General features: G+C 41.8%; 1 protein-coding gene across 7 annotated transcripts in view; it reads left to right on the top strand.

Annotated features, from left to right (window-relative positions):
- The window catches only part of MID2 (midline 2), a 102,277-nt gene that overhangs the window by 55,064 nt on the left and 25,328 nt on the right, over nucleotides 1–21,885 (top strand). For 6 of the 7 annotated variants that reach the window (XM_070067451.2, XM_070067449.2, XM_070067452.2 and 3 more), the window contains exons 4-5: nucleotides 17,456–17,563; nucleotides 18,833–18,981. In XM_070067451.2, the coding sequence (XP_069923552.1) occupies nucleotides 17,456–17,563; nucleotides 18,833–18,981 (257 nt within the window). Of the gene's footprint in view, nucleotides 1–17,231; nucleotides 17,352–17,455; nucleotides 17,564–18,832; nucleotides 18,982–21,885 lie in introns of those variants that run through there. The other variant, XM_089323731.1, reaches the window with a different exon arrangement.

Below are 21,885 nucleotides of genomic sequence, written 5' to 3'. Positions count from 1 at the left end.
CAAAACAAAACAACCCCACAAAGAAAGCCTGTTTTAGCTACGAAAAGAGCAATCAAACCACAGGGTTGCTCTGATAGTTCCGATGGTTGGAATGGAACTTGCGTAAGCTGCAGGCGTCCTGGCCCTAGAGTTAGGAAGCTCACTCTGTCACTTCCTGCCTTACATCACTTTGATAATTCATTTCACATCTCTGGATCTCAGTTTCTTCACCCATAAAATGCAGATAGTAGGACCTGCCCTATCTATTTCATAGGCTTGTGATGATCACATATAGAGGGCATCATATCTGAAAGCACTTCTTTAAGCTAAATTGTAGCTATACAGCTATAATAACTACACAGCTGTGATTCTTTCTTAACAATAACAATTTAATAAGGTGATCAGATCTTTGGAATTTCCCAGCAGGTTGAGATTTCTTCCCATTTGCTTTGGATTTTCTCTAGAAGCTGCTGGACTTCCAAAAATGGGTAACTGAATCCTGAGCCACAGGCAACAATAAAGACCCAACGCAAATCATATTCTGTGCCTTCACCTCATACCATCACCATTTACACATAAATAAATCAGGTTAAAAGTAACATGAAGAACAGATTTATAAGGAAAAAAGAAGCCCTAAAAGGGTCACCTTTTGTCCTAGTGATGGAGGTGGGGGATAAAGACCCATTGCTTTGCTCTAGTGACAATGGAAAGATTATGAATTATAGGCATTGCAGATACACAAACGCTGACACATATTTGAGCCTTCAGACTTTTCAACGTTAGGCAGTACCCATCAGAATCACTGGATGAGGTGGCATAAGCTAGGGACACCTCAAACTCCAGTAATACTTCCTTATTACCACACTGTTGATATTTTGAACAACTGTCCCCTACCCCTGGTCAATAACAAAGGCAAACTAATGAGTGGGTTCCTTGCTATATAGAGCGGAGATTGGATTGGGAAGGTGCACATTCATCAATGCGTTAATGAATGTTTTAATAAGCCTCTAGTGTATAGAGCGCCACTCTGCTTGCAGCTCAGACTAGAGAACAGATGGAGTCTTCTCCCACAGGGAGCATCACAGAAGAGACAAAAGCTGAATGTACTAAGGCATTGATTTTATAACTGAGGGAATGTGTTAGATATCTTTGTGCTTACACACCTATTTCTTCTAGACTCCACCTAATATATTTTGGACTCTGTGCCAGGGGGATTGTGTGAATAATAGGGGAGCCCAGGGCAGAAAAACAGGGAGTAACTTGCGCAGGCCAGCGACATCCCTTCTAGCCTAGGATGTGATATGCAATCAGCATTTTGTGAGATGTCAGCACTTGACATCCATCCTGACACCGGCCTTCTGCCATGAATAAAGGGAATGGGTAATAGTGTGACTCCCGATAGGAAGAGAAGCCATCTTCCCTTCAGAGGCAGGGCCAACCCTGTCCAGCAGTGTGGATGTAACTGTATTTGGGAATGAGGTCTTGGTGCTTGGATGTGGAAGGAAGAATCAGAAAAGGGCCATGGAAATCTCAGAGAAAAACAAATCACCACTCAGTACATTCCAGAAAGCAAAATAGAGTCTATTCAAAAACTGAATATCAATAAGCCAGATGAGCTATAACCCAGAAAGCTATAGTAGTTACAGCAATAGTAGTCACTGTTGCCATCATCATCCTCATCATCATAGTAGTAGCAGTCAAAACAAAACCAAAACATCATATCACTATCAATTATCAGAAATGTATTAGGTGATTTATCCATGTTATTTAGTTTGATAAATATGTACAAACCCTGAGAGGCTAACTGTTAGTATTATCTTCATTTTCAAAAGAAGAAACTTGGAACATTTGGCCAAAACCAAGCAGGCTGGTTGTCGGTAAACAGTAGAACCTGGAAGCTAACCTGGGGCTCTGACTTCAAAGTCTATTCTTTTCACTATTTTCTCTTTTAATTTTAGTTTTTGATTCAGTAAAAATGCAACCCCACCACAGGACTTCCAAGACCTTGACAGTATCCTTAGGGAATTTGTCCTTAGAGCCTCTGCTCATTTTTTTTAGAGATTTATTTGATTTATTTGAAAGGCAGAGTTACAGAGAGGCAGACGCAGAGAGAGAGAGAGAGAGAGAGAGAGAGAGAGGTCTTCCATCCGCTGGTTCACTCCCCAAATGGCCTCAATGGCTGGAGCTGGGCTGATCCGAAGCCAGGAGCCAGAAGCTCCTTTCGGGTCTCCCACGTGGGTGCAGGGAGCCAAGGAATTGGGCCATCTTCTACTGCTTTCCCAGGGCATAGCAGAAAGCTGGATTGGAAATGGAGCAGCCAGGACTCAAACTGGCTGGCGCCCACATGGGATGCTAGCACTGCAGGCAGCAGCCTCACCCACTATGCCACAGTGCCAGCCTGAGCCTCTGCTCTTAACACACACACACACACACACACACACACACCCCTTATCTCTTTCTCTGCCTGCCCCCAACCCCATTCCCACCAAGATAACCTGGTCAAGGGCTCTACTCATCGCCATCTTAAGCCCTTGGACTTTTCACCATAGAAATCGCTTTGCTCTAGTCTATTTCCTGACTCCTAAAGTTGTTGGGACCCCTGAAAATATGGTTTAAGTTATCTTTGTTACCTAGTCACAGAGTTGAATATTTTTCAGAGGCTTCCCTTCTTCCCTTCTTCCCTTCCCATTGACACTGTCACATAGAATTCTTCAGGTCCTTGTCCTTGGGGCTGTTCTCTTGTACTTCTCTCTATTCTTTACCTATGCCCCCATTCTTCCCCCATCTCACTTCACTCCTGTAGCTTACAAGCAATACAGGCTCTATTTTTAGCTCTCTTCACTCTTCCACTTGGGCCCTTGCTGCTTCTAGTAACCATCTGCCTCTTTTTGAATGTAGAACCAGGTTTTTATGCTTTTTTTCATTCAAAATCCCCTGCCTCATAAAGAATAACTTCTTGTCTCAGAACAGTGCCATTCTTGACCTTAGCTGTCAGAGTGAATTTCTCTGACCCTCCCAGTAGAGATTCCTGGCTCTGTATGCATACAGAGAGATTGGGATGCTGAATCCATCTTCCACAAACAAAGGTTTTGGGGAGGAGTGCTTATGTCAGACTTGTGTACAGTGATGGGCTAAGTGCTCCCCACAGTCCACTCTGAAGCTGAAGAAGACATAAGCTTTCACTGGTTTCCCTTCGTCTTCCCTTCCATTAATTCCAAAATTGTAAAAGTGACTGAAAAGGGTGGCTTTGGAAAAAGCTCTGGACTAGGAATCAGGAAACCTAGGTTCTGGCACTGGTTCTGCTACATGTTAGCTGCATGAATTTTGGCAAAGCAGCTGTGCATACCTGTATTACACTGCCTACTCTGCCATATTGGATCTTCCTGACCACATGTTGTTTTCTTCATTGAAATATAACATTCCTGAAGGCAGTGGCCATGGCCTTGCCACATTCATTTCAGAAACAATAGCTCCTTACTGGTTCATCTTGTCCCCCTACTGAGTATTTCCTATATTTCTGTGGGAATAAGCTTTCTAAAATGTAAAACCTATCATATCACTCCCCTAGCACAAGCCCTCCAATGGTTTCCCATCTCCTCTAAGGCAAAGTTTTATGAGACCCATCATGCCTCATTCTCTACCATGCTCTTTTGTCATCTGCACTTTATACTTTGTTTAGTTGTCCCACAAATTTTTTTTTAAGATTTCTTCCTTGGGCCGGGTGTGGAGAACACAATTATGGACACGGCACCTCTCCTCTCACTACTTACACTCCTTACCTTTCTTCTGGCCAAATACTGATTGTCCCTCAAGACCCAGCTCAGAAATCCTCCCATCCAAGAAGCCATCACTCATGCCTGTGTCCCCATCTCCTTTTATTGGTTCAGATGTTACCCCTCAGGGTACCCAGAGCTCTTTATGCATACTTTCATCATTTTATTTATTTGAAAGGCAGAGTGACATAGGAGCAGGAAGGCAGGGAGAGAGAGATACATTCCACCCACTGGTTTATTCCCCAAATGGCCACAGCAGCTGGGGCTGGGCCAGGAAAAAGCCAGGAGCCAGAAACTTAATCCTCATCTCCCACATGGGTGGCAGGGGCCCACGTACTTCAGGCATCCACTGTTGCCTTCCCAGCAGTGGGGTGCTGGTGTCGCAAGTGGCAGCTTAACCTGCTGCACCACCATACCAGCCCCAATAGTACTTCTATGTATTGATTTGTCTCCCCACTAGGACAAATTCTGAGGACAGGTACTATATCCTTTCCATTTCTTTTTTATACCCAGCACATGACTTGCTACACAACAGATACTGAGAAAAAATAATTGAATAAATAGTACCCTCTGGTGGTTAGTTATTGTAAGTACACTCTTTTGTGCAGTAAAGAAAGTGCAGCGATTACCTAGCAAAGGCAGCTTTTTTTTTTTTTTCCCTGCTAACATTGGGAAAGGAAATATTTCAGAATGTGTGGTCTCCTAGGGCCTTGGTTGTTATCCAAACATCTATTTAAATATTTAATAATTTAGCAAGCAATGTTTAAATGATACATCAGATAAAATAATTTTGAATAATTGTGTAAAAAGAAAATACAAAAGAAATTTGTCCAATGTAATGAAGAAATTTGGCATAGTACAGTTGCCCATCTCCCAGAGTGTGGGGCGGGGATCCCTTTCGAGAAGAGCAAAATCTAGGGATGCTCAAATTCCTTATAACCTAGGCACATCCTTCCACATGCTTTAAATCATCTGTAGATTATTTACAATACCTAATACAATGTAAATGCTATGTAAATAGTTGTCATACTGTATTGTTTAGGGAACAATAGCAGGAAAAAAGTCTGTATATGTTCAGTCCAGACAATAGTTTTTTCTGAATATTTTCATGTGTGTATTTACTTATTTGAAAGGCAGAGTGACAGAGAAAGATGCAGAGAGAGAGAGAGAGAGAGAGATTGAGAGAGAGAGAGAGAGGTCTTCCATCCACTGGTATACTCCACAGAATGGCTACAATGCCAGGGCTGAGCTAGGTTGAAGCCAGGAGCCAGGAATTCCATCTGGGTCTCCCACATGGGTGTCAGAGGCCCAAGCACTTGATCCATCACCTGCTGCTTTTCAAGCCACATTAGCATGGAGCTGCACAGGAAGCAGAGCAGCTAGGACTCAAATTTGCATTCTGATATGGGATATTCATGTGGCAAGTAACAGCTTAATCTGCTATACCACAACACTGGGCCCCCAGTTTTTTTTCTGAAAATTTTTGCTCCACAGTTGGTTGAATCCACAGTTGTGGAACCAATGGATACAGAGGGCCAACTGTATACAGCTTTTTTTTTTTAAAAAAAGAGTTCTATTTTATTCATTTGAAACGCAGAGTTACAGAGAGAGAAAGAGAGAGGGAGGAACGAGAGACAGAGAGAGAGAGAGAGAGAGAGAGAGCGCTTCCATCCACTGGTTCACTCCCCAAATGGCTACAGTGACCAAGGCTGAGCCAGACTGAAGTCAGGAGCCAGAAGCTTCTTCCAAGTCTCCCACGTGGGTGCAGGGGCCCAAGGACTTGGGCCATCTTCCACTGCTTTCCCAGACCTTAGCAGGGAGCTAGATTGAAAGTGGAGCGGCCAGGACTTGAACTGGCGCCCATATGGGATGCCAGGGTCACAGGTGGTGGCTTTACCTGCTGCACCATAATGCCCTAACCCTAACCCTAACCCTAACCCCTACCCCTACCCCTACCCCTGCTGCACCACAATGCTGCATAGTTTTTTTTATTATACCTTTATTTTATGACCAAAACACTTTCCTTCCATTCAAAACTAATTATTGAGCACCTACAGTGTTACCAGACACCATTGTGGGTGTTGGGAATGCAGCAATGAACAAAATAAAGTCCTTAACCTTAAGCAGCTTACATTCCAGTCAAAGGAGACATGCAGTCTACAATTACGAATTGTTATTGGGCAATCTAAATGATATCGACAAAAATAAATTAGGGTACAGAGTGGGGTATGTGTGCATATGTCTAACGGCGGAGAAGGGAAGCCATTTGACCAATGGCCTGAAATATGTTAGAACTTCAGAAAACTTCAGGAATGTCAGTTTTTCAAGCCTGAAAAAAACTAGTGGGACTTCTATAGAGTTTTCTTTTTTAAAACAATTTTGTCTCTTGAAATAAATTTAATCTCACATAGCAGTTGCTAAAGTAATAGAGTCCCATTTGCCTAAATTTTCCAATACTAATATCTTACCTGATCCCATAACCATCAGAACCAGGAAACCATCATTGCTGCACTATTCCATTAAGTAGATTACAGATCTCACTTGGTTTTCCAGTTTTTACACGCACTCAAACTTTTATTTTTGGTATGGGACGTACAGTTCTGTTAATTTTATTTCATGTATAGGTTCTTATAATCACCACCATATTTGGTACAACATTACATCATCACCCCAAAGCTTATTTATGCTACATCTTTCTTTTTAAAGATTTCTTTATTTATTTGAAAGTCAGAGTTACACAGAGAGAGGAGAGAGAGAGAGAGAGAGAGAGAGAGAGAGATCTTCTATACACTAGTTCACTTCCCTGGCTGCAACAGCCGGAGCTGTGCCAAATGGAAGCCAGGAGCCTCTTCCGGGTCTCCCACGTAGGTGCAGGGGCCCAAGGACTTGGGCCATCTTTTACTGCTTTCCCAGGCCATAGCAGAGAGCTGGATCAGAAGTGGAGCAGTTGAGACTTGAACCGGCACCCATATGGGATTCCGGCACTGCAGACAATGGCTTAACCCGCTACACCACAGCGCCGGCCCCTGGGCTACATCTTTATAGTCTGGTCTGTCCCCCTCACAACCACTGATCTATTCTTTATCAGCTGTGATTTTTTTAATAATATGATGTTGGATAAGTCTTACCATTCTTAGTCCTTATATTTCTATCTATAAAGTGGGGAGGTAGGAATCAATGATTTCTTCAGATTTTTTTTCAGATCAAATAATTCCATGATTCTAAAGCAATAGAAAGGTTTATGCCTCATTTCATGTAGACTCAATAGCAATGTACATTCATTTATCTTCTTTTAAAGATTTATTTATGTATTTGAAAGTCAGAGTTAGAGAGAGAAAGAGAGGCGGGGGGGGCAGAGAGAGAGAGAGAGAGAGGTCTTCCATCCGCTGGTTCACTCCCCAGATGGCCACAATGACTGGAGCTGGGCTGATCTGAAGCCAGGAGCCAGGAGCTTCCTCCAAGTCTCCCACGCAGGTACAGGGGCCAAGGACTTGGGCTATCTTCTACTGCTTTCCCAGGCCATAGCAAAGCTAGATCGGAAGTGGAGCAATTGGGACTCTAACCAGTGCCCATATGGGATGGCAGCACTGCAGGCAGTGGCTCTACCTGCTACACCACAGCGCCAGCCCCGATAAATTGTTTTTTAAAAAAAGATTTATTTATTTATTTGACAGACAGAGTTACAGAGAGAAGGAAGGAGAGAGAGAGAGAGAAAGGTCTTCCATCCACTGGTTCATTCCCCAAATGGTTACAATGGCTGGAGCTGAGCCCATCCAAAGCCAGGAGCCAGGAACTTCTTCCGGGTCTCCCACATGGGTGCAGGGGCCCATGGACGTGGGCCATCTTCTATTACCTTCCCAGGCCATAGCAGAGAGCTGGATCACAAGTGGAGCAGTCAGGACTTGAACTGGTACCCATTTGGGATGCCGGTACTGCAGGTGGTGGCTTTACCTGCTAGACCACAGTGCCAGCCCCGGGAATGTGATTATCTTGAGAGGCAACTCTAACAGGAAAAGAAGTCTCTTTCTTTCTCCCTCCCTCTCTCTCTCTCTCTCTCTCTCTCTCACACACACACACACACACACACACACAGTAGTTAAAAACCATAGACATGAGGCATGCGGCTTAGATGCATATCCTGACTCTGGCATTTACTAGCTACAGGACTTTGGGCAAGTTACATAACTTGTATGTTTCTGTTTCTTCTGTTGAATGGGAATGATAATAATAGTGCCTGTCTGGTAGGGTTCATGGAAAAAGTACATGAATGAAAATACATGAATCGATGGGTTAGCATGTGGTGAGCACTATACAAGTGTTAACTATTATGTATTTTCCTCACAAGCTTGTCTTGCAGTCAGTGTCTTCATCGTGAGGCTTCCCACAGCTTCCCTGGACCCAATTCACTGGAATTCTTATACTTTTAGAGATGGTTTGGCTGTCACCTCCCCATCTATACCACTTTTCTGACTTCCATAATCTGTGCCCCACCTATCTCTAGTCACCTAATTCCTCATCCTCTTCACTGCCAAAATAATAATAATAATAATAATAATAAACTGAGGCATCAAAGACCATAGGTTACTTAGTTAAACCTCAGTAATTTTTTGCCCTCTAGGCTATGGTTGTTTTGGTACAGGGGACTAAAAATCCTATTAATAATTTCTCATATTCCATATTCTGTTAATTCATCACCCTCCCCCAAATTTAAAGAAACAAGGCCATTTTTAAAACATCTGTTTCTTTTAGTTTTTATTTTTAAATTTTTAAAATTTATTTTCATGTTATTTAAAAGGCAGAGAGAGAGAGAGAGTGATTGCTAGTACACTGTGAATTCAGTCTGGGTCTCCCACGTGGGTAGCAGTGGCCCAAGTACTTGAGCCATCACCTGCTGCCTCCCAGGGTGCTCAGCAGGAAGCTGAGATTAGAAGTGGAGCTGGGACTTGAACATAGGCACTTGAGTATGAGACACAGGCATCCCAAGCAGTGCCTTAACTGCTCTACCAGATGCTCACCCCACTTTTTGTTTTTATGTAAAACTGGCAGGACTATCTTTGAAGCATTGGGATGTTTTCCTTTTAGACATCTGAGTCTTCCTGATACAACAGGGCTGAGGTGCTGGACATGGTGGTGCTGGTGATGTGTGTGTGTGTGTGTGTGTGTGTGTGTGAAGGAGAGAGAGAGAGAGAGAGAGAGAGAGAGAGAGAGAGAATATATCTGATTTAGCACCTGAGCTTTGATGCTGCCACAGTGAGTACTGTGTCAACTTCATAAACCTTGGATTTTTTTTAATGCATCATTACAAGAAAGTAATGAATTCTTTGCAGCTCAGTAAGGTGACAAGCATGTTCATAATATCTTCTTGATAATTCATCAGATATCTAATTTGCCTCTCACTTTTCCTTCTCATCTCGTGTGCATGGCAACAACTGTATGTTGAAAAGGCCCACCTCAGCCTCTGAACTCCAATTCAGTGGAGCTTGAGAAGGTAGGGTGGTGATCACCTGAGTAGTCCTAGGCGATAATGGGCAGCAGGAAGTTGGTTTTGCCCTCCCACTCCTTCCAGAACTGTGCCTTTCTCTCTCTACCTGGTTCTTAACTAAGATGCTTAAGGTATTAGTATGCTGCTATGATCCTGACTTTTTTTTTCCCAACCATTCTCAGATATTCAAAATGAGAGCACACCTCTCCATAAATACTAGAGTGCTTCAAAAAGTTCTTGGAAAATGCAATTAAAGGGTTAAATTACCTTTTATTTTATTTTCATGCAATTTTTTAAAAGATTTATTTATTTGAAATTCAGAGTTACACAGAGAGAGATAGAGATAGAGATAGAGATAGAGATAGAGATAGAGATAGAGATAGAGATAGATGATAGAGAATCTTCCATCTGCTGATTCATTCCCATATGGCTGCAATGGCCAGGGCCAGGCCAGGCCAGGCCAAAGCCAGGAACCAGGAGCTTCTTATCAGTCTCCCACGTGGTTGCAGGGGCCCAAGCACATTTGCCATCTTCCAGTGCTTTCCCAGGCACATTACATTAGCAGGGAGCTGCATAGGAAGTGGAGCAGCCAGAACTCAAACCGGCACCCATATGGGATGCCAGCATCGCAGACCGTGGCTCAACTCATTATGCACAATGTCTGTCCCTGATGTAAAATTTTTTGAAGTCCATGCATATGAGGGGGGTCTTCAAAAAGTTCATAGTAATGCATATTATGAAAAGACCATGCATGGATTTAATTTTTTGCAGCAAAATAAACATATTTTGTTTGTTTGATTTTGACAGGCAGAGTTAGGCAGTGAGAGAGAGAGAGACAGAGAGAAAGGTCTTCCTTTTCCATTGGTTCACCCTCCAATGGCCGCCGTGGCCGGCGCACCGCACTGATCCGATGGCAGGAGCCAGGTGCTTCTCCTGGTCTCCCATGGGGTGCAGGGCCCAAGTACTTGGGCCATCCTCCACTGCACTCCCTGGCCACAGCAGAGAGCTGGCCTGGAAGAGGAGCAACCGGGACGGAATCCGGCGCCCCGACCGGGACTAGAACTCGGTGTGCCGGCACCGCAGGTGGAGGATTAGCCTAAGTGAGCCGCGGCGCTGGCTAAAATAAACATATTTTAATTCCATTTCCCATGAGATTTTGAAATACTTTTTTTTATTTTTTTTAACTTTTATTTAATGAATATAAATTTCCAAAGTACGATTTATGGATTATAATGGCTTCCCCCACATACCGTCCCTCCCACCCACTACCCTCCCCTTTCCCACTCCCTCTCCCCTCCATTCACATCAAGATTCATTTTCGATTATCTTAATATACAGAAGATCAGCTTAGTATACATTAAGTAAGGATTTCAACAGTTTGCTCTCACACAGAAACATAAAGTGAAAAATAATAGATGATTTTTTTTAAATGATGATGAAATCAGATCAGACCTATTGTCATGTTTAATCCCAGTGAGAGTCAAGTTGGGAGTTGATAATTTCTTTTTTCTTTTTTTTTTTTTTTTACAGAGGATCAGTTTAGTATACATTAAGTAAAGATTTCAACAGTTTGCACCCCCATAGAAACACAAAGTGAAATATTTTGTTTGAGTACTCGTTATAGCATTAAATCTCAATGCACAGCACATTAAGGACAGAGATCCTACATGAGGAGTAAGTGCACAGTGACTCCTGTTGTTGACTTTACCAATTGACACTCCTGTCTATGGCATCAGTAGTCTCCCTATGCTCCAGTCATGAGTTTCCAAGGCTATGGAAGCCCTCTGAGTTCTCCGATTCTTATCTTGTTTAGACAAGGTCATAGTCAAAGTGGAGGTTCTCTCCTCCCTTCAGAGAAAGGTACCTCCTTCTTTGAAGACCTGTTCTTTCCACTGGGATCTCACTCGCAGAGATCTTTTGCCAGAGTGTCTTGGCTTTCCATGCCTGAAATACTCTCATGGGCTTTTCAGCCAGATCTGAATGCCTTTAGGGCTGATTCTGAGGCCAGAGTGCTATTTAGGACATCTGCCATTCTATGAGTCTGCTGAGTATCTCACTTCCCATGTTGGATCACTCTCCCCTTTATTTATTCCATCGGTTAGTGTTAGCAGGTACTAGACTTGTTTATGTGCTCCCTTTGACTCTTAGTCCTTTCATTATGATCAATTGTGAACTGAAATTGATCACTTGGAATAGTGAGATGGCATTGGCACATGCCACCTTGATGGGATTGAATTGGAATCCCCTGGTATGTTTTTAACTCTACCATTTGGGGCAAGTCAGCTTGAGCATGTCCCAAATTATACATCTCTTCCCTCTCTTATTCCCACTCTTATGTTTAACAGGGATCACATTTCAGTTAATTTTTAACACTTAAGAATAACTGTGTATTAATTACAGAATTAAACCAGTCGTATTAAGTAGAACAGACAAAAAAGCTACTAAGAGGGATAATGTATTAAGTTGTTCATTAACAGTCAGGGCTATGCTGATCAAGTCACCGTTTCCCATAGTGTCCATTGAAATACTTTTGTATCTGCAACCTCTATTTCTAAGCCTTATTTCCCTCTATTGCAGCTGTCAGGCTGATCTGTTTTGCCCAAACATGTACTCAAATTTTCTGTTTATGTTTTTTCTCATGCTGTTCAATGATCATTCTCTTCACCTGGCATTGTCTCCCCTCAAACCCCATTGCTGCCTGACCAGGTCTTGCTCATCCTTCAAGACCAGCTCAGCTACATGAAACATTTCCTAATCCTGCAGTTGTCCTTTTCCACAGGCCAAATTAGTTTTCACTTCCTAGATCTCATAGGGTTTTATTTGTATTATATTATTCATTCTTCTACTCCTCAAATGATAGTTAGTTGTATTCACACTCATCTTTTTCACTAGATTGGAAGTGCCTTGAAGGCAGAAGCTGAGTCTTTTTCATCATCCTATTCCACTGAGGGAACCCAGGATAACACCTTGTATGTGATAGGCATTTACTAAATGTTTGCGGAAATAAAAACTTCCCCAAATATCTTCAGTCTAGGGAGAAGAAGAAGATCTATTTGGACAGAAGATTTTAGGAAATAAATGATGTTGGCATTGACTGTGTAGAATGAAGGGCACTGAAATGGAGAAGCCAGCAAGGCATTCTACTGCAGTGTAAATGAATTGTCCTTGAGTGTGTGGGTGTATGAAATCATGTACTACTTCATACATGTTCCACCTGAAGAGGAAATCTCATTGGCTTCTAAACTCCTGTGCAGCACTCCAGGGGACTGATGGCTATGACTGAGATGAAGGAGGGGTCAACTGGGGATGTTTCCCATGGGGGTGAGTTGGAGGGAAGGCTGATGAACTTTAGATTCAGGAATAAAAAAGACCTATACAATAAGCTTTCTGAAAGCAGCTGTTTCTTGAATCTTTGTGACTTGGGGCTTTAGTGAACTCTCACATATTTATTTCCAGCAGTGAGATTTTTCCAGCAGAGGACTTGTGTGTCTGCATTAGGGAAGGGTGGAAATTGGAGAATAGCAGGTCTTACTCTGTAGTAAATCTTCAGGTTGGGATGTAGGAGAAAACTTCAAGAGATAGAGATGGGCAGTTGGAAAGAAATATGCAAGTCAAATTCTTTCATCCTCTGGGAAGAAAGCAACAAATCATAAAGCAGAGAAAAGGTCCTAGCAACTTATCAGGGAGACCTGTGTACTTAGTGCTAAAGCCTTGGAAGTTTGAGGCTAGGACACTTAGTCTTGGGTATCACAAATTGCCCCTTTGTGGGGAGACTGGATTTATACAAAATAGATTGCTAGGATTGCCCTAATGGTATTTTTAAGAAGGAGAAATTTTTTTTTCACAGATACAGAGTCATGTAACCAAATTCACTAACCCAAAACAAAGAGCAAAGGTCAAACAGAGAGCTGGGATCTTCCATCCACCCCACCCTGTCATTCATTCAACTAACCAAAAACATTTATCAAGATAACTCCAGTTATTTTCAACTAAGGGTTAATAAGTAAGTGCAATACTTCATGGTCCTTTCAAACAAAACTGCAAACAAGGAAAATACGAGGGCTTTCGAGAGTCTTCCAAGCAATTTGAGATGTTTTATTCACATCATGAAGACAGTTTGGCCCTGGAGTATTTCCCGTTCAGAAAACTCTTACGGACCCTGCTCTCTTGGACTGCTTCTTGACATGGAAAGATTTTAATGTCACTGCTTTACCTTCAGTTTGGGATTTTGCCTCTTTAGCCAACTTTCTGCTCTGCTAGCTGCGCCTGCTTGTTTTATGTCCCCTGATGTGATGGTCCAAAAAAAAAAAAATCTTTCTCATCCAACTCCTTCATTTCAGCCTGCATTTTTCTTTACAAAATATGTTTACTAATTTATGTATTTTTCAATGTTTGGCGTTCTTATTTTGATTTTTTTTTACTATGCTAAATCAATCCATGATATTTCTTAAGTGTTTGTTGTGTGCAAAGCGTTACACCAGTTACACCAGTTACAGTGGGAGGCACAAGTTAGCCTAAATCCTTTCCTCGAGGAGCTGTCTAGAAGATTTTTGAGCAAGAAAGTGCTTCTTATATTTGACCTTTCCTTTCTATTCCTGCTATCTTCCTTGGCTAGACTCCATCCACATCACAATAGCCCTCTTAAATCATCTTCAAACTTACCATCGGCCCCATCAAATCAATCCTACTTCATTTTCTTTTTTTTTTTTTAAAAAAAGTGTAAACTATGACTATTGTCACTACCTTTCTTCCCCATCAAAAATATTTTCAAAGATACCATATTGTCTAAAGCATAAAATTTAATCTCATTTGCTTGGTTTGGAATTTCCCACCATTTAATCTAAGCATTATTTCATCTTTAAAATTCTGCCCAAGCCCATTTTCATTAAGGTACTTCCCAAATAAGAATGGTCCTTCCTTTTGATTTCCATAGATAATGGTCTGCATCACTCATTTGGTATTTAGCTCAACTGGTTTGTTTTATAAGTATGTGGCACTTCCCTACCCAGACTTTAAATTTATGGATGGCAGAGAATTTAGGGTAATGCATTGAACACAAAAGATGATGATACATGTTTGATGAGGAAGATGGTGATGATTTCCCCTGGCTTCAGGATACAGGAAGGCTTATGAGAATGAGTGGCAAAGGAGATATTCTGGAGGTAGGGAGATTGATTAAAGAGACTTTTGTAATCATAGTCCAAAAGGGTGATAGGTGCCTCAGCTTACTGGTTTCTCGGCTCCGATCCTCACTGTATTACTTACCAGAAGAACGGTAGTGGGAGAAGAGGGAGAAGTAGAAGTTAGAGTTTACTGCACTTGAGTAACTGCAATAATGAGAGTAGAAGTCATAAAACATAGGAAATCAGAGGTGGAAGCCAAGTGGGAAAATGATGTTTGTTTTTAGATATATTGTACTGAGTTTAGGATCACTTAGGTAGCCAAGTGGACATGTCCAGCAAGCAGTAAAATATACTTTTCTCCCTGTTCAGTTCAGTCCAACAAATATTTACTGAACACCTACTATGTACCAGTCACTGTGCTACAGAGAGACTAAGCCAGATAATAAGACACCATCCATGGTCCCTAGAACTCATGTTTAAGCAACAAAGATAGACTAATACAATTACTATGATAAAAGGTAGTAAGTGGCTTTATTGAATGATATATAAATAAAGTGCTATGAGAATATAAATAGAGGACCAATCCCTTGTGTCCAGGCAGATGAGAAAAGTCACTGAAGTGATGCTCATTGAGCAGAGTTTTTTTTAAATATTTATTTATTTATTTGAAAGGCAGAGTTACAGAGGGGCGGGGGCGGCCTTCCATCCATTGGTTCACTCCCCAGATGGCCACAATGGCCGGAGCTGCACCTATCCAAAGCCAGGAGCCAGGAGCTTCTTCTGGGTCTCCCATGTGGGTGCAGGGGCCCAAGGACTTGGGCCATCTTCTACTGCTTTCCCAGGCCATAGCAGAGAGCTGGATAGGAAGTGGAGCAGCCGGGACTGGAAGTGGCGTCCATATGGGATGCTGGCACTGCAGGCAGCAGCTTTACCCGCTACACTACAGCACCGGCTCCTGAGCAGAGTTTTGAAAGATAAGTAGACGCTTGTTCCGTAAACAAAATGGGGAATGACTTTCAAGTAAAAGGATAGTCTTGGACAAAGGCACAGGACATGAAAAGCACATGGTACTCTAGGAGAAACAAGGTGTCTGAAACGACTAAGAAAAGGATGAGAGAAAAAAGATGAATGATGCAAAAGAAATAATGATTTTCATAAACTAAAGACAGGGATGTTGTTACCCTCAGATGGACAAGTAGTATGGGAAATGGTTGAAAGGGTGGACTCTAGATTTGGACTCCCTAAGTCCAAATCTCATCGCTACCACTACTAGCTGTGTAGTCTTAAGCAAGGCACTTAATCTTTCTGTGCTTAGGTTTTCTCATCTGTCAAATGACAGTAATGGTATCTACCTCACAGGGCTGTTTTGAGGATTGAGAATGCTGATATATGTAAACTGATTAGAGCAGTGTCTGACATACTGAATGCTATATAAAGGGTACTACAAGGAATAAATTACAAGCAACAAGGTACTGTACTATGACTGAAAAAGGGAATATAAAAGGAAAGTGTCTTGTGTTTCCAAATACTCTAAGCAGGGACCTGGGGAGAACTAGACGAATCTCTTATTCCTTGAGATGATAAGCTATCTGCCTTGGAAAGGTAGATCCCATTTAGGGAAAGAGAGAGGAGTTCTGAGAAAAAAAAAAGTAGAGTAGCCAGAGTGGGACTGTTCTTTCCGAATAAGAAGCAGCTCATTATGGCATTCTCCCTGGAAAGTGGAAATCAAGCAAAATTCAGTTGTCACTCAGCAGCAAACATATGTCATTTCAGTTAAGTAGGAAAGAGAATTGGCCTGAAGGGACCTTCGTGGATGAGAGAGGAGGTAAACAGGGTCCAGGGATAGATATTTTCCTGGAGTTGGAGTAGGCGGAGGAAACCTCTGAAGAAGCATGGCGGCTGGAAATGCAGCCCTACCTTGCTAATGAAGCACGTCTAGCCCCTTGAGTTTTGATGCTATTAAATAACCCATTGTCTATTCCTCAGCCTTCTAGAGCTCTGCTCGAGTGATCCTTGAATAAACTCTTGGAATGATTGTGCTTCCCTGTGTGACTGCTCTGTGTGCTGCTGAAATGGATCTGAACCTCGTCTGCCCACCCAACCAGCCCAGGGGTTTCACTTGACAGAACTCGGTTTGAATTCTGGTTTTACCACTTACTAGCTATGTGATTTTGAGCTAGCTGCATAAAATTTGCTGAGCCCCAGTTTCCCCATCTGTGAAACTGAAATAAAAGTTGTTGTGGTAATTACAAAATAATTTATCTATAAAGGGCCTGACATTAAGTACTGAAAAGATGTCAGTTCTTTTCCTTTTCCTTTCCCTCTATGCTTGGGCAGTACAAAGATCCCCTGCCCTAATTTAAGCTCCCTTGGGGACTCTGTACCATGTAATGTCAATAGTAATAGAGATAGGGAGAAAGAGAAATCAGTCCATGGAGACAATGAAGAAAGGTGGCTTTCTTGATTTTGTAATAAAAATATTTTGTTGTAGCCAGTGTTGCAAAATAGGATAGATGTTCAGCTGCTGGACAGCCTAGGGTGAGAAATACCCACTAGAATGTGATGACTACTATGAGAAAAAATATATACCAGTTCACATATTTAATGTGAAAATATATCTACCCATTCATATAGTTAAAAATTAGAAGGCAATAGGAAAATTGAAAACATTCTTGTTAGGACAGTATAAGTATGTTATTGTAATGTTATCTTAATATTATTATGCCTGTGGAGAAGGATTCACTTTTCCTGACATACATAAATCTCCTTACCCTCTTTCCAAAAGAACAGCAGGAGGACAGGGTGCTGGAGTAAAGGGAAGTGCACAGTGGGAATAACATGCCCCCATCTCATCTGTCCTTCTGCCCAGCCTTCCATTAACCATCATGATCTACCAGAGGCCCGGAGAGCTTCCTATCTGTGGTGCTTCAATGCCCTTGCATCATTAATATCATCATCTCTACCCTTCTTCTAGGAGTGGATCTTATGAGGGAGGTATGGAAGAAGTTGTGCATGCTTAGCTGTCAGTCCGAACCTTTTAGAGCCAGCAAGGGACAAAGGCAACAATCACTGTGTAATATTCTGGACTTTCTTGGCAGGTGAATACTGCTATGCATGAGGCAAAGCTTATGGAAGAATGCGACGAGTTGATAGAGATCATCCAGCAGAGGAAGCAAATGATTGCTGTCAAAATCAAAGAGACAAAGGTAAAGCACAATACTTCAGTGAGGTCAAGGACCAGTTGATGTTTACAGATGTAAGCGTTTGATCCCCATGATTGCAGTTTGAATTTGGATCACAAAAGCAAGAAGAAATGAGGTTGTAGGGAGAAAGGGGGGGGGGCAATGTTTGGCCCAGTAATATGAATTCAGTAAACATTATGGCAGTTCTGGGGTGTTGGAAATGTTCTATATCTTGAAACAGAAAGTGAAAAAATGGTAGAAATGTTAACCAGGAATTTGGAAAAACCATGAATGTCCACCTTTCAGGCTTACTCTGAAAGGTGTTGTGAAGCCATACTTGCCTTAGGAAAAGGGAAGACATTGATATGGCAGAAGTGTGCAGGGTAGATAAGAATACATTGATGCTGACAGTAGGCTTTGAGGCTTATGGATTGATCCTTAGCATAAGTTGATTAAGACCTAAAACAATATCATAGGCGTTTCTAGGAAGGAAGTAATAGGAATCATTAATTTATTAGATATGAAAGATAAAAAAGAGAAGAGTTAGGGAAGACTCCAGGTTTCTAACCTGGAAAATGAAGAATCATGATTAAGGTTAGGTATGAACCTCCTTGCAATTACATGATTTTAGATTTGTTGGCCTGCTGGGCAGTGTTAGTGATTATAAGCTGATACTGTGTGTATAGTATGAGAAGTTAGTGAGAGCCTAGAGTGATGATCAATACTTTGGGCCATGCTGGGTGGTTCCAGCTAACACAGGATTGAAGTTTTCAAGAACACAGATTTGTGGACATACAGGTATGCATGGTTACTCAAAGAAATACATATGTAGGAATGTAGATCCTCATAAATAAAAAGAAGATACTTTTTATTTAGTATATACATATATATATATATATATAGAGAGAGAGAGAGAGAGAGAGAATAAAATGTGAACAATGGTGATCTCTGGGCTGTAGAGTTTCTTTTTATACATTTTATTTTCTAAAAATTTTATAATGAGGGTGCATTGCTTTACAATCAGCAAAATGAATGCTATTAACACAAGGAAGAGGTAGACAACTGAGAGTATATGGCTGAGCTTGTTGCTGTGTAAATGGAGCAAACTGTAGAGGGGGAGAAGGAGTTCGCAAGACAGACTTAGTGGTTAGTGGAGAGAAGGTGAGTAGTTAGGGACCCTGAGATGTTAATAAGCTTTATTTTCAAAAGCACTGCAGACCTCCTTCATGTTGTTTTATTGTTTTTAATTAAGTATTGCAAGTTTTATCTTCTTTTTGTACTAACTCCTTTAAGGTTATGAAACTGAGAAAGTTGGCACAGCAGGTTGCTAATTGCCGACAGTGTCTTGAACGGTCAACAGTCCTCATCAACCAAGCTGAGCATATCCTGAAAGAAAATGATCAGGCACGGTTTCTACAGTCTGCAAAAAATATCGCTGAGAGGTGAGTTCCTTATATTCTTTTGAAATGCTTGCTGTTGTGAAAAGGGAACAAATTAAAGTCACTTAATTCTGTTCCAGCACATACAAGGAGCCCTCAAAAAGTTTGTGGAAATGGAATTTTTTTAAAATGCTTATTTTGGTGCAAAAATTTTTGGAAAGCCATGCACAGTTTTATATGAACTTTTTGAAGACCCTTTGTATACATGGATTTCAAATTTTTTTCTTTAGCTTATTTAGAGTCTGTGATTTCTCACTTCAGCAATTCTCTTTTCAGCATCCCCAGTTCCCTAGCCCTATTGTCCTTTAGCACTACAACCTGATAAAGTCCCATCCCTGAATCAGTCCAACTGTTCCCACCTTTTCCTTGCCTATACCGATATTTCATGACTTACATGCTGATAAACTCGTTGTAAATTGAAAAGATTGAGGGATGTGATGTAGCAGGTAAAGCTGCCGCCTGCAGTGCTGGCATCCCATATGGGCGCCAGTTCGAGTCCCGGCTGCACCACTTCCAATCCAGCTCTTTACTGTGACCTGGGAAAGCAGTAAAAAATGGCCCAAGTCCTTAGACCCCTGCACCCATGTGGGAGACCTGGCAGAAGCTCCTGGCTTCGGGTCAGCCCAGGCCTGGTCATTGTGGCCATCTGGGGAGTGAACCAGCAGATGGAAGACCTTTCTCTCTCTCTCTCTGCCTCTCCACTGTTACAACAGGGGACCCAATAGCGATACATTCATATTTACTAAATGTCACAGTTTATGTAAGGTTATTCCTTCTGTGGACAATGCATCCAGTACACCTAACCTATTGAACATCCTAGCTTAGCAACACAACACACAGTAGAGCATTGGTTGTTGCCCTTTGTGATTGTGTGGCTGATTGGCAGTCACGGCCACCACCCAGAACTGCAAGATAGGATTGTGTTATCCATGACTAGCTGGGAAAGGTCAAAATTCAAAATTCAAACTACAGTTTCTACAGAATGTATATGGCTTTCACACCATTTTAAAAGTCAAAAAATTGCTAAGCTGAACCGTCATAAGTCAGGCACCATCTGCATTTGAGTTGCAGAGCCCTGCTGGAGAAAATCACATAATCAAGGATGTTAGTGTTACTGCACCGTACGTTTATGACTGCTAATCCCACCTGGGCTCTTGGTACTGACCTGGAATCCCTCTGTATGGCTTTGGTCAGCTTTCTTTTTAACTCATCTCCACAAATTACTATTTCAAATCTCTTGCACTCATCTCAAAATTCCAGCCTTGCCACTTTGCTGCTTATGTTCAGCAGATGCCCCCGTATTTTACAAAGCAAAGTAGATATGAAATGATAAATTTCTCAGCTGCTCATACCAAACTGCTAGGCGTGCCTCTATCCACATCCATTACCTCTGCTTATTGTGAAAGAGATGTCTGTTCATTCATGCACTGGTCACATGTCCTCTCTTTTCCATAGCTTCAGTTTCTCCGCATCTATATCCACTTTTAAACTCATTTGTTTCTCTTACCTTAAAAAACCCAAACCACAACTTTCCTCCACCTCATATCCCCTCTGTTTATCACCATATTCCTCTCCTTCCTTTCATAGCAAACTTTGTTAGAAACATTCCAATTACTCACCCCTAATTCTCAAATACTCATATTTAAAATTTATTTCTATCAAAGTGATACCTTGTACATAGTTAGAAAGTAAAATATTATCACAAGTTGCAGTGCAAGAAATTGGTATGCCCCATCCTTGATTTCCACTGTTCAATAATAATAATAATAGTAATAAACATTTTTGCATTCAGAATTTTTTTAAGATTTATTTATTTTTATTTCAAAGGCAGAGCTACAGAGAGGCAAAGGCAGAGAGAGAGAGAGGTCTTCCATCCTCTGGTTCATTCCCCAAATGGCCAAACAGCCAGAGCTGTGCCAATCTGAAGCCAGGAGCCAGGAGCTTCTTCTGGGTCTCCCACGTGGATGCAGGGGCCCAAGCACTTGGGCCATCTTCTACTGCTTTCCCAGGCCATAGCAGAGAGCTGGATCAGAAGTGGAGCAGCCGGAATAGAACTGGCACCCATAGGGGATACTGGCACCTCAAGCAGTGGCTTTACCACTATGCAACAGTGCCAACCCCGATCTTGTTTTATTTATTTATTTTTAATATCTTCCATATCTCTAAATTCACCCTTTCTTCTACCTTTTTTAAAGTATGGGATGCAGTTTATTAAAACTGTGTCAGTGTCTTTACCTACTAATTCTAACATCTGTGTCAAGTCTGAGTCAGTTTAAAATAGTTGATTTGCTTCATTATGAGTTGTATTTTCTTGAATATTTGCATTTCTGGTAATTTTTGATTGGATTCCAAACTTTGTGAATTTTCTCTTGTTGGGTGCTGTATATATTGTGCTCCTACAAATATTCTTAAACTTGGGGGCTGGTGCTGTGACACAGCAGGTTAAGGGGCTGCCTGCAGTGCTAGCATCCCATATGGGCACCAGTTTCAGTCCTGGTTGCTCCACTTCCAATCCAGCTCCTTGCTAATGCACCTGGGAAAGCAGCAGAAGACGGCCCAAGGCCTTGGGTCCCTGCACCTGTGTGGGAGGCCCAGATGGAGTTCTAGTCTCCTGGTTTCAGCCTGACCCAGCCCTGGCCATTGCAACCATTTGGGGAGTGAACCAGTGTGTTGAAGATCTCTGTCTCTCTGTCTCTCTCTGTCTCTCTCTCTCTAACTCTGCCTTTCAAATAAATAAATCTTTAAAAATATTCTTCAGCTTTGTTCTTGGACACAGTGAGTTTACTTGAAAATAACTTGATCCTTTCAAGTCTTGCATTTGAGATTTGTTAGGTGAGATGAGAGCAGTGTTTAGTCTACAGACAATTTTTCCTCACTACTGAGGCAAAATGCCTCTGAGTACTCCAC

The sequence above is a fragment of the Oryctolagus cuniculus genome, chromosome X (genome assembly GCF_051225735.1).
Source record: "Oryctolagus cuniculus isolate XC-2025 breed Fujian yellow rabbit chromosome X, ASM5122573v1, whole genome shotgun sequence".
Taxonomy (NCBI): domain Eukaryota; kingdom Metazoa; phylum Chordata; class Mammalia; order Lagomorpha; family Leporidae; genus Oryctolagus; species Oryctolagus cuniculus.
Note: the sequence above shows the minus strand (reverse complement) of the source record. Positions and strands in the feature narration are given on the sequence as shown.